This window comes from Mustela putorius, unplaced genomic scaffold, assembly GCF_011764305.1.
Source record: "Mustela putorius furo isolate JIRA1106 unplaced genomic scaffold, ASM1176430v1.1 tig00003909_pilon_pilon_pilon, whole genome shotgun sequence".
Lineage (NCBI taxonomy): Eukaryota > Metazoa > Chordata > Mammalia > Carnivora > Mustelidae > Mustela > Mustela putorius.
In genome coordinates this window covers 32,652,666-32,666,092 of record NW_025422057.1, presented here as the reverse complement: position 1 = coordinate 32,666,092, position 13,427 = coordinate 32,652,666, and the positions used below count along the sequence as shown (strand labels likewise).

Genomic DNA, 13,427 nt, shown 5'->3' with positions numbered 1-13,427 from the left:
AAATAAAATCTTTAAAATGCATATGAAAACAAGCTGTAGAGACCCCAGGAATAAATATTTCATAAGGGCTGGTGGAAGAGATGCATTTTGAAGCTTCAGGGGGATAAATTAGAAAGGAAGGCTAACAAGCATTTTTCTGAGGGGGAGAATACAGCAAGCTCTCCTATACAATGCTTTTGTGGGAAGGAGATTTTTTTTTTTTAAGATTGATTGTATTTATTTATTTATTTGAAAGAGAGAGTGAGCGAGAGAGAGAACACAAGCAGGGGGAGGAGCAGAGGGATAGAGAGACGTGGACTCGCCCCTGAGCAGGGAGCACCATCTGGGGCTCGATTCCGGGACTCCTGGATCATGAACCGAGCTGAAGGCAGAAACATAACCGACTGAGCCACTAAGCATGGGGAGATTTTTTAAATGACTGACATGTGTCTGCTAAGAGAACAAATTACATTTAAGTGTTTAGGTTGATCTGGTGCATAGTGACACACAGTAAATATTTACTGACTGAATGAATGAATTTAGCAGTCATTGAATGCAAGCAGATACAAGCATAGTTGATAGATTTGGGCTATAAGTATTTCCATGTATTTCATTTTGTGGAACTAGTGAGATAAGTATGCAGATTGCCTATATATTGAAAGTCCCCAAACTGCCCTCCATGACCTCTGACCTCTGTCTGCCTGCCTGCCTGCTTTTTATAGTTTTCTTGTCTTCTGGGTTCTCAGGCTGTCAGGATCACATCTTCCTGTGGTCAGTATGCCCTCCTGGGCTACCTGCCGGACTTGAAATCAGACAGACCTTGCTCTGCCACAAATTAGATGACCCTGTACAGCTCATTTAACTTGTGTAAAACTCTGTGCCCTAATTTGTAAATCTGTAAGAGAAACTATTCTGCCTGATTGAAAAATATTGCCATGAGACTCACACCAAACTTACAGACAATATGTAAAAAAATGCTTAATAAGCTATAAAGAGCTACAAGTGAGGGCCCTTGTTCTGGTGTAACCTGAGCCTTCTAATATGTGGGCAGAAAACTCCTTGGAAATAAATAAGTTCTGAGTAAGGCTCCAAGGAGCTCTCTTAAAAGTAATGTTTATTGCATAGTTATTGAGGTATTTTATGTGTCCATTAGAACCTTTTTTGGTTTTTTTATGCTTCTTGGCTTCCTGGTTTTCAAGATACGGATTATAAATTATGTCAGATGAATTACCACCCAGCCCTACTCTCCAACTGGCTAAATATATTATGATCAACATAGTGACGTATTACACAGTTAAATATCTAGGAATTGGACCTAAAATTGGACTAAACACCACAATCTTTTAAGTGGGGACAAAAAAACAAGTTGAAAAACATTATATGGAGTTTATATAATAAAAATAGACAGTAACTCTCCCCTCCCCAACACCCATAAGATAACAAATGGGGTCCAAAAACATCAGTCCTGAAAATTGTAGGAACCATGATTGCAAGATTAATGAAATGATTGGAGTGAGCCTGGGGGGCTGGTTGGCAAGAAGCTCCAGGAACCTATTCTTTCTGATCGTGGCTGCAGTTTGGCGCCACCTGGTGGCAGTTATCCATTCAGACTTCAATATTGCCCGGGGACAATTCTGGGCCATACCGCTGGTTGGAACCTCCAGGAGAGTGGCAGTGATTCTTGGATTTTTCTGGTTAGTTAGCATCATTTCAGTGGCTTGATCTGAGGAGATTAGGCCAGGAGACTGTTAGAGATCCAGGGACTTTCCTGCTAAATGCTCAGTTCCTGGGATAGAGCTGACTTTCCCCCTTCAGACCACCCCCCACCTTGTGGAAGAGAACTGTAAGCTACCTTTCATTTGAGAATGGCGCTAACAAAATCAGGAGCCATTCGATAATCATATTATACCTAAATTCACATAATTGCAGGGTTTCATTGTATATATTTGTTCACACAAAAGTACATAGATCGATAGCAGATGTTTAGAAGCATATATAACCTAACAACAGTGGGGTTTTTTGTGGAGAATAAGATGAGAGGGGAAGAAAAAGCTGATGATGGGGAAAGTTTGACTTTTTATTGATATATTTCTATACTCTTTAAAAATTTTAATAAGATTCATATATCTATAGATATATCTAAATATATATTTAATATATAGTTACATGTGTAAAATTTACTGAAAGCCGAGTCACCAAAAGCCAATTAACCTGATGACCAATTCTCAACACTTACTGAGAATTTTGTCGATATTCGTTGCAGTGTATCCTAACCTCCAGCCATCGTTTCGGCCTTTTCACTGCTGGTTCTGTCCATCCAGTCTGGCTGAGAGTCTGTTTGCATGTTTCATTGTTCGGATGTCTAGCATTCCTTAATTGCCCAAGGCCTGTGTAGGGAATGGATGGGCTCTCTCTTAAATGTAATTCACGGTGTTCTTATTTGGCTTTTGGTCATTGGCAATATGGTATGTTGTCCTTTTACAAATGTATCTACAGTTGACTTGGACTCTGTAGTATATAGAGATCTACTGGCTCACTGTGAGCCAGACCTTATCAGGCTGTAAACATCAGCAGAAATACCTACATTACTTTCTTCCTCTCAGAAGACATGGATATAGAATCATTTATGAACTATTAACTCGTATATGAAATAGAAAGCTGAGAAATAGTTCCCACATTGCCCAGATACAGCTCACATTTTCGCTGAGTTTTTCTTTCTTTTTCTTCATCATCTTACCATTTACTCATACTTTCTTTCTTTTTCTAACATAGAACCTAGAAGAGAGAAGCATTATTCAAGATGACAAGGAGGTGATCCTGAGCTCCGAGGAGGAGAGTTTCTTTGTCCAAGTGCATGATGTTTCTCCAGAGCAACCTCGAACGGTCATCAAAGCGCCCCGTGTCAGCACCGCACAGGATGTCATTCAGCAGGTGAAAGCCTCACCCTCGCTCGCCTCAAGTCGGCTCCTCACTGTAAACCACTGGCACAAATCAGACGTCAGCTCATTTTATGAATGAAGTTCTAGACCAATGGGTATCTGAAAAGGGAGATTGTGCCTCTAAATTAGGACATACTAGTTCATTCCTTCAGCAGACATTTGCCTGGTATCTATCATGAGTCCCACTTTCCGTGGAACTGTTGGGAAAAGATTTAGGAGGGGACTCCACAGAGGAGTAATTTCATTGTCCCAGAAATGCCTAAGCCAGTCCCTGGTGACTGTTTCTGAGATTTTATAGAGGACATGCCGGAGGCCTTCTCTGGCCCTTTCCCTCTTCTAAGTCATGCTTCTTTGTGTACATGGTTTTGAAGGACTGTATCTCCTTCCTTCAAGTCTCATGGTATGTGTTTATTAACTACCCATTTGAAAAGTGGTAGAGCATAATAGTTAACAGCACAGACTCTACATTAAATTGCTCAGTTCAGGGGCACCTGGGTGGCTCAGTGGGTTAAGCCTCTGCCTTCGGCTTAGGTCCTGATCTCAGGGTCCTGGGATCAAGCCCCGCATCGGGCTCTCTGCTAAGCGGGGAGCCTGCTTCCTCCTCTCCCTCTGCCTGCCTCTCTGCCTACTTGTGATCTCTGTCTGTCAAATAAATAAAATCTTTTTTTTTTTAATAAATAAATAAATAATAAATTGCTGAGTTCATATCCCGGCTGTCCTTCTTAGTGCCTCAGTTACAGTGGTGTGCTGGTTAACTGGCTCTCTTAAGGAAAAAAAAAAAAGAAGAAGAAGAAAAAGCCCAACTGGTTTTTAGTGTTGGCCAGTTTCTGTTGTGTGGAGAGTCCCACCACATCTGACCTCATTGGCCCAGTCCATTTGGCTCCAGCACACATTATTATATCCTATGTGATAAGCTACTACCTCCACAATGCAGAGACTGTGTAATAGTCCTTTCCACACAGGGTTGTGGTGAAGATTAAGTCAGTAAATACACGTAAGATGAACAATGCACAGCACCTGGTAAGCACTATTAGGTGCTATTTCCTGCCGCACGATGGCATGGTTAATATTTGTCTCCTTCATAGAGTTTGAACTCCAAGAGAGTCCAGACCTATGTTTGTTTTTTTCACCTTTCTCTCCCCCAAAGTACAGTATCTGGGACACAGAAGGCCCTCACTAAGCATTTGATGAGCAAATAAATGCGTACGTGAAAGACGATCTTATACTAAATGAGAAGGGAGACCGGGTAAATTACTAAAATGCTTTCCACATCCAAAAACATGATAGAGGGGCTGCCTAGGATCAGGGTTCTGTTCCTCCCGGTCTGTGTGACCTTCATGTCTATGAGTTTTGGTGCTCATAGACCCAGTCCACGTCCGTCTTCTGTTACTCATTAGCTGTGCATTCTCTGGAGTCTGCTTAACCTCTTTTGTTTCCTTGTCTGAAAATGGGGCCGTAATACCTACATCACGGTCTGCTGTGAAGCCCAATCAGGTAACCTGGGAGAGCATGTTACAGGCAACAACTGTGCAACCATGGGACGATGCAATCTGAGATAGATCCCCTCCTCTAAAAGTCTGTGACATCTTCCCGCCTTCAGGTTTCCTTCAGAATGAATGCAAGTGTTGGAGATACTGTGTCTATATTCAGTGGACTATAACTTCTCTTTCAGACCTTATGCAAAGCCAAATATTCCTATAGCATCCTGAGCAACCCCAACCCGAGTGACTATGTGCTTTTGGAAGAAGTGGTGAAAGATGCTACCAAGAAGTCTTCTACCCCGAAGTCCTCCCAGAGGGTTCTTTTGGATCAGGAATGTGTGTTTCAAGCCCAGAGCAAGTGGAAAGGTGCAGGAAAATTCATCCTTAAGCTAAAGGAGCAGGTGCAGGTAAAGTTCAAAGTTCTTTTCCTCTCTCCACAAAGCATTTGATACTCATAACCATGTGGTAATCAAATCTGGGAACTTATGAAATCTAGGAGAAAGGTTCTGAGTCAAGGGTTTAGTAGGGAGAAAATAGTTTGGCTTCACTTTCACTGCATAAAAAGAAATGTACTCCACTGTGAGTAAGTAGTCTTGAGCGAGGGCTCCTTCAGCACTTCTTCCCAAAATTCTACCCACTAGAGAGGAAGAGGAAAGGAATAGTGTGGCAGATGATTGAGGATCCTGGCTTTCACCTTATACCCATGGAAGGTTCTTTTTTCCACAGGCATCCAGAGAAGACAGAAGAAAAGGCATTTCTTTTGCAAGTGAATTCAAGAAGTTCACCAAGTCAACTAAACAGCCCCGAGGACTCACATCATCTTCTCTGGTCTTGGCCTCAGAAAGTGTCCAAAGCAAGGAGGAGAAACCAGTGGGCAGCTTGCCCTCCAGTGATGCCATAGACTACCGACAATAACCGAGGCTGGCATGTTTTACCCAGGTAGACTGAGTCACTGTGTCATTCTGAAATGGGGGCCCACTGTGTAAGGCATAGCAGGCCCAGAGGACGATGTCCCCTGAAGGCAGATGAGAATCGTACCTAAAAAATAGGAAAAGGGCTTTGAAGATCCATGTGCCTTCAGCATTTTAATTTTTTTTTTTAAGATTTTATTTATGTATTTGACAGAGAGAAAGATCACAAGTAGGCAGAGAGGCAGGCAGAGAGCGGGAAGCAGGCTCTCCACTGAGCAGAGAGCCCGATGCGGGGCTCAATCCCAGGACCCTGAGATCATGACCTGAGCTGAAGGCAGAGGCTTAACCCACTGAGCCACCCAGGCGTCCCATCAGCATTTTAATTTTAGACCAACTGGTTTTGTAGATAGCCTAACGAAGGTCCCAAGAAGACAACCAACTTGTTCAAACTACTACATCAGCCTTATTTTATCAGACCTGGACCTGCCTTAACCATTACTAACACAAATATTCTCGAAGGACTACTATGGGTCATTCGGCTCTCATTCCTTTGGATTTTTAGTTTCATGCTGTCCACTTTGAGGTTTGATTTAGCCTCAATAACCTCATCACGGTCTGCCTCAATTAAAAAAATTAAAATCCGGCATTCAAAACTGCATAACAGCCTCTATCTGGAAACTGCAGTGAACTCACTTCGGTGGCCCACCCACCGCTTGGTGTCCACAGGGTGAACGTCGTTCCGTCTTCAAACAAATTACATGAAACCCAACTAAAAAAAAAAAAAAAAGTTAACCTAGTTGTTATTGTTTTTTTTTTAATTTCTTAATGAACCACCCAGTGATTATTAAAGCCCACTCCTTACCTAAGCCATTGTCGTTCTAAAATTGAGAGACTGCTACCATGGTGAAGGCATTGCTGCTTACACTGTGGGGTTTCATCGTCTGCCTTTATCAGAATCAGGATTTTTTTTCTTAAGATTTTATTTATTTATTTGACAGAGATCACAGGCAGAGAAGCAGGCGGAGAGAGAGGAGGAAGCAGGCTCCCTGCTGAGCAGAGAGCCCAATGTGGGGCTCCATCCCAGGACCCCAGGATCATGACCTGAGCTGAAGGCAGAGGCTTTAACTCACTGAGCCACCCAGGCGCCCCATGATCAGGAATTTCTTATATAAAATTGTAGAAGCTCACGATTAAAGAATTCATTGATACCTTTTGGCAGGACCTAATCTGATTTTTAAGAGCACAAAAGAAGGTCCAATACACTGAGCCTATGTTTCTACATTTAAGGAGAAACTCCTAAGATAATCAGTGCCCCGTACTACACATATAAAGCTCTTCGAAAACAACAGATGGGACCAAATACAGGAAACGCCCTCCTGCAGACCACCGGCGTATCCAGCTACTCTGAGAGGTTCACGGATACGTAGGTTCTGTATGTAAAGGCTCATCTGAAGGAACTCTCAGAGCCAGAGCAGCAATCCACATCCCACATCGGATAATAGTGACTGTGCACAGAACACTTCTCTTTAGGACTAAGCACCAGTCTTGAGCCTCTCCAGTTTTTCAGAGAATGCTTCACCTTGGCAGTGGGTCCGTGAGCAGACACTGTTGAGGACAGTAATCAAAATTCAAAATATGTTCTCAGATCAAGAACTTAATATCAGATGAATCCGAGATGTAAGATTGTACATAGCCCTCTATTCTGACCTCCATAGTGATAGTAGCATCACAGTCCGCATGAACGGAGCCCTCATCGTGCCGCAGGATTAAGGAAGTCTGTAGGAGGGCAATGCCACCGGATGTCTGACTCAGAGAAGGTTACTACAAATGAGCATTATGGGGGTGAGAGGGGGGGAGTGGATTTAGAAGTATGCCTTTGGACTGTATTTTCCTAAAGCAAGCAGACATTCAGAATCATTCAGTTGACCTCAGCTTTGCTTAAAGTTGGGGAAGTTTTTCTTTAAAAAACAGCCATGGTTGGAACTATGAGAATGTGACTCTCATGTTATAAACTTATAAACTTCTTTACAGTGTCCTCAGAAAGGGATGCTTCTCAGAAGAGATTTTCTGTGTTCACAAGAAGGCAAGTTTAGTGTTTTCGAGAACATAAGGTTTCATGTACTAAAACTTTCACTCCTGAAGTTTTCAGTTACCCCTTAATAATTTAAGAAATCCTAAACAGGGGCGCCTGGGTGGCTCAGTGGGTTAAGCCGCTGCCTTCGGCTCAGGTCATGATCCCAGCGTCCTGGGATCGGGTCCCACATCGGGCTCCTTGCTCAGCAGGGAGCCTGCTTCTCCCTCTGTCTCTGCCTGCCACTCTGTCTGCCTGTGCTCACTCTCGCTCCCTCTCTCTCTCTGACAAATAAATAAAATCTTAAAAAAAAAAAAAAAAAGAAATCCTAAACAATTATTTACCTTACTCTTCTCTGAAATGATGCAGAGTTGAAAGAATCCCACCTTTTAGAAAAGCTTTAGTTCATCTGATTGTGATTTTAAAAATCCTTCGAAAGGCTGTGGTGTTCCAGGCCAGAAACGGGCTCACGTTCCACCTCCCAGGAACACCACGTTATGACACCCCAAGTTAGTTTGTTTGTTTTTGGAAGATTTTATTTATTTATTTGTCAGAGAGAGCACAAGCAGGGGGAGTGGCAGGCAGCTGGAGAAGCAGGGTCCTGCTGATCAGGGACCCAATTCAGGACTTGATCCCAGGACCCTGAAATCATGACCTGAGCCGAAGGCAGAGGCTTTAACCCACTGAGCCACCCAGGCGTCCCAACACTGCAAGTTTATGGCCAAGACTCGCTCTTCTAAACCAGCCACCAGAATTATGGGTTTCTCTTTGTTGAACCACACTAAACCCTTGCTACTACACTGCAGATGTTGCTGCTCCTTCATTTTAAATATACTCACAAACCTATGTATACCACTTTACAGGTGAAGATCCTTTGGTAAGAAGTTGAAGTCAAGAGTGAACATGGTAGAAACAAATATTATTTCCTTTACCTTCATCAGACTTAAACTGGAAACTGATGATTTCTGAACTGAAGACTTCTTCACACATGATGTGAGGTCCACGCTGAGGTCAAGCAAAATGGTACCGGGCTACCTACCACCCAGTTTCCTGATGAATGCAACCAAGAAGCCCAGGAGGTGGCCATTTTATAAATGTCAGCAGTCGGAACACTGCTAAGCTTGCAGTGACGGACTTAGAACAAGGGTCAGCAAACTCTGTCCATAAAGGGCCAGACCGTAAGGATTTTAGGCTTTCTGGGTCCTTTGGTCTCCACTGCAGCCACTCAGCTCAGCTGGTAACAGTGCAAAAGCAGCCACAGACCATGCAGATGTGAGTGTGGCTGTGTTCCAATAAAACCACTTACAGACGCTGAAATCGCAACTTCATGTATTTTCACGTCACTAATAACTCTCTTTTGGGTTTTTTTTCTATCACTCAAAAACATAAAGACTATTCTTAGTTCAAGAGCCATAAAAAACCTGGTGGCAGGCTGGATTCGGCACAGAGCCATAGTTTGCTGACCTGACTTAGAAAACTGGGAACAAGACCACAGAGGTCTGAAAACAAGTAAGCTAGTTCAGTCCTACACGTCATGGCTGACAATTGGAAACTTCGGGGCAAATGTAGATACATCCTGTAGGAGTCATTAAAGAGTAATTCGGTGTAGGTTCTGTATTATGCACCGTAGTGGACTCTTCTTTAGCATCTCTTTTTATGTAGAGAATGATGCTGGGTTGTTGTTTTGTTTTTTTTTTTAAGTTTATTGCTTATGTATTCACAGATTATTCCACTTTTGGTTTTCACAAATTGAATTTAGAATGATGTATAAATTAATTACTGAGTTGTGACATCTTAACAAGAAATTTAACCATTTCTTAAAGCAAAAGTAGACTGAGCTGGTGTTCAAATTTATTTATTTTACAAGGTTTGTACTGACACTGTACTTATATATTTATTATACATAGCTTTCTTGATATCACTTATCAATTAAAAGCATTACTGGTTCTCACTTTTAAGACAAATCTAGCAACAACAACAAAAAAATGTATGCTCTGAATACATGACATGGGCCAGAATTTCATGTTAAAAAAAAAAGCTTCATTTTCATTTCTGATTAACTGAAGAGATATTGCTCCAAGTCATAACTGCCATTTAAGATAAATTATCTTTAAAATCTTGCTGTATAAAACTATCATGTAAGTATAAAGGATTCTTGTTATTCTTGGTATGAAGCAAATTATGACTTTTAAAATGTAATGTGTGTTCCTCTAAAGTAAAATTCAAATTTTACCTTTCTACCAATATTCAAATTTTTTCTTCAAATTATAAAGCACACGAAAAATCCTAACTTTTTCTTTGATAAATCTTTTTACTAATTATAAAAATGAATAAAACAGTCCCCAGTTCTTTGCATAGTCTAAAATCAGAAGTGTTAAAAATAAACCAGAGAGCTTTCATGTTGTTGTAAGTTCTTACTGACTGAAAGCCTTAATGCTACAGCCACCATTTGCTTGTCGACAGAATTCAAGCTATTCCAATTGAATGTAGTTTGCCCAGTGCTACAGGCTTCTTATCAAATCATCAATCTGTAAGAAATGCACAATACTGACCCATTTAAAAAAATATTCCAGAAATACTTTATCATGCTTCTATAAAATTGGCATCTTTTCCTCTGGTTTGGTTTATCCTATATTGAAAACTGAGGTACTGCCCATACTGGCTAAGAGTCAAAATGAAAACCGTGCAGAGTAAGGGGTAAGAAGCAAGACTGGTCTCTAGGTTTAGCACTTGGCCTTGACTCTAAGCTCAAGCCCCACCCCACCCTACCATCTATAACATAGCTGATTTGCGTGCAGGACAGAATCTGAAATTCCCTGAGACTATAGTGAGACTAGGTTTCACAAGTGAATGTATTGCCTATGTTGAACCCAACTTAGTTGTTCGTTCCATTTTGCGGTGAAAGCACATGCTCCGTTGTATCAGAGTCTTCGGGACTTTCTGAAGGACACGTTGCTCAAAATGTAAAGCACCTGCTCTATTACAACTAACCTCTATTACAACTAACTGGCACAACTTGGTGTTTGTCAAATATATGAAATTTTTACTTGTATCTTCTCTGATCTAGCTATGTTAGTATACCAAATGAAAGAAATTAACCTATTATTTAGAATAAATCGAAAATGGCCACCTCAACTCTACCCATTACCACTTCATACTTTTCAGACTCCTGAAAATCTGGGTAGCAAACTTTTATCAGTAAAGTTGATATGGAAAAGAATCTAAATATGCAAACTAGGCTTATGACAAGATTTTGAGGAAAAATATTTTAACATGCTTTACCAAAAACAAAGGAGCATGAGTTCTGTTATTGTTAGGTGATGCCAACTTTACAGCATACGTGTAGCTGGTGAAGAAAGACTAAATAAGAATCCAACGTGGTCTGTGATGCTGAAGAAAGACTAACTTCCTCTGGGTCACCTGTTCATCTGGAACTGATTGTTTTACAAAATAATGGAAGGTTGCCTGAGGTCATCAAAGAATTGAGGGTAAGTTTGAGGGCAAATCTGTAGGAAGTTAACAATACTGTTTAGGCAGAAAATGCCCTTTTAAGGGAAATGCCTCTTTTCATGTCATTCTATCCTTAGCAAGTAATAGTTACTTATAAATTCTCCAGTTGGGGATAAATGGGGGTTGCAACTCAACAAAATTGAGTTACAGGTAGTTTTTAAATTAGCTTTCATACAAAGGTCTCCCATCTCAAGGGCCTGGGAAACACTGGAGGCTCACTAATGCAGAGCCTTCCCCTCCACCCCCCCCCCCCCCCCCACGCACATACTCCTTTCTCAAACTACATCTTCCCCTTCCTCTCTTCTCTTTCCCTATCCAGTAGCTTTGTATACCTGTCATCCTCTAGGGGCCTGGGGACCCACAGGCCTTGCTTAATTCTGACAAGTAACAGAGCTTGCATTCTGCCTGGTAGAACTGAATTAACTGCCACCACACCAAAAGAAGAGTAGGATTCTTCTGGCTGGTGTCTGCTTTCCAACTTGGCAGTGAGGCAGCCTACAACCTACAGCCTATAGCTGTCTAGATGGCTGCCTCAGACCCCTAACAGTTGCTTCTCTTATGTGAGCAGCAAAGTGAAAGGATGTGAACACCTAGACCCTCCACCAAGTGATTAGAAAAGGAAGACCGCCTCCTACACAAAGACCATTCTTCGGTCAGTATTCCCAGGGTCTGGTGTGCTGTTACCAATGTGTACGTTCTTAGCCATTTGAAGTGTCAAATTCCTAAAGGAATCTTTGGCTGATGGCTAAGGATTCTGACATGGAATGACCGAAATGTTCCTGAATCTCCGTGAATTATGAATCTCCATTTATAATCATGAATCTCCATGATTACCAAGTTATTCATATACATCTCTTAGATCCCAAATAGACTATGCTCAAGCAGATTTCTGAGACCTTTCCTAGGCCTCTGAACTTTGAACTAATTCACTCTGGCACCGAATTGGGTAACGTTGCATTTTCTAAAATGTGTGAATGATCTTAGTATGCAAGACCATGGAAGACTGTGCTGTGTCTTACACCTGTTATTACCCCCACTTCACTTTTAAGTGCCTAGCACAGTGCTAAGCACACAGTAGGTGCTCGATAGTTGTCTAGTTAAAAAATTATATATTAATGGCTGTAGCTTGTTATAGCCTCAGGGTGTATGTGGGTAACTGACTAGGATATTTAGTTCTGAAAATGAAACTCATCAATATAGGCCATAGAAGTTTATGCACCAATAAATTTCATTCTCAAATTCATAGAGCATTCAAATGCTAGATGTATATTTTTATGGTCCCACCGTGATTCTCTATGTATGTAACCAGAAGGGTAAAAGCATAATACAAGTGTGAAATAGTTAATGAATTCCTACTTTAAAACTGATTTTTCACCTACAGTTTCTGCTGCCAAAGTGAAATATAAATGTATTTGTATATGTTTGGAAAATAAATTGTTTGTGACATGTAATGGTCACCTGTGCTCTGATGGGGAAAGACCCTGTCGTTATCCAAACACTATTCATAACATTTCTGGACCCTGTTTTGTATCTAAAATGTGGATTAAAAGCAAATATTTATGTTAAATTGTACATTCTCCTTAAATAAGCATAAAAAACACGTTTTAAAATCACATATAAGAATATGTTAAAAGATTTAACATGCACTATTGAGCCCCATTAAACAGGAGTAATAAAGGAACTTTCTATTTTCATTTACATTGTGAGGGGGGAAAAAAGAACTTTAAGCTCCAGACCAAAAGAATTGGCTTCTATAGTTTTGAAGACATAAGAGATCTATTTAGTTGGGACTGCTGTGTTTTTTTTAATTCTCGTATCATAAGAATAGGAAGCAAAAAAAAAAACAGCTGTTTTATTCAATTAATCACAGAGAATATTTATAACTGGTTGTTACAAAAACTTATTTCACAGACCGTTCCTCGAATATGGCAGTAGCTTAGGTAAAATACTGTTTTTTAATTATATTCATAAGAACAGGACCGTAACTGTACAAAGACAATGATGACAAAGGAAAAAGAGGAGGAGAAGGAGGAGCAGGAGAAAGAGAAGTAAAAGAAGAAAAGCCCTTAAACAGGCACCATTTATCCTTAAACAGAGTCAAGTCTTCAATTTGGTTCTTCCACCCAGGAGCAGTTCTTCCCCCATGACGCTCCAGAACACAGCGGAAAATGAGAAGCACCGTGAAGAGACTACAATCATATTCAACCTTTTTTTGAAAGTAGCCATAATGAACACCCTCGTTCTCTTTTACAAAGATCACATCAGGTTATTAATTAAAGTGTATCATTCAGCCAGAGCCAATGAACCTGGTATCTAATTTCAAGCTAATTTTTCTTTTCTTAAAAATCTTCCTGAAGGGCACCTGGGTGGCTCAGTGGGTTAAGCCGCTGCCTTCGGCTCAGATCATGCTCTCAGGGTCCTGCATCAGGCTCTCTGCTCAGCAGGGAGCCTGTTTCCCTCTCTCTCTCTCTCTCTGCCTGCCTGTCTACTTGTGATCTCTGTCAAATAAATAAATAAAATCTTAAAAAAAAAAAAA

At 40.9% G+C, this 13,427-nt stretch overlaps 1 protein-coding gene across 6 annotated transcripts in view; it reads left to right on the top strand.

Annotated features, from left to right (window-relative positions):
• PLCE1 (phospholipase C epsilon 1) overlaps positions 1-12,572 on the top strand; it is a 325,242-nt gene extending 312,670 nt beyond the window's left edge. For all 6 annotated transcript variants that reach the window (XM_045068712.1, XM_004749638.3, XM_004749637.3 and 3 more), the window contains 4 exons: positions 2,752-2,910; positions 4,591-4,806; positions 5,126-5,338; positions 8,245-12,572. In XM_045068712.1, coding sequence (XP_044924647.1) covers positions 2,752-2,910; positions 4,591-4,806; positions 5,126-5,314 — 564 coding nt within the window. In that variant the 3' untranslated portion in view covers positions 5,315-5,338; positions 8,245-12,572. The remainder of the gene's footprint in view (positions 1-2,751; positions 2,911-4,590; positions 4,807-5,125; positions 5,339-8,244) is intronic.
• Positions 12,573-13,427: the final 855 nt, after the last annotated feature.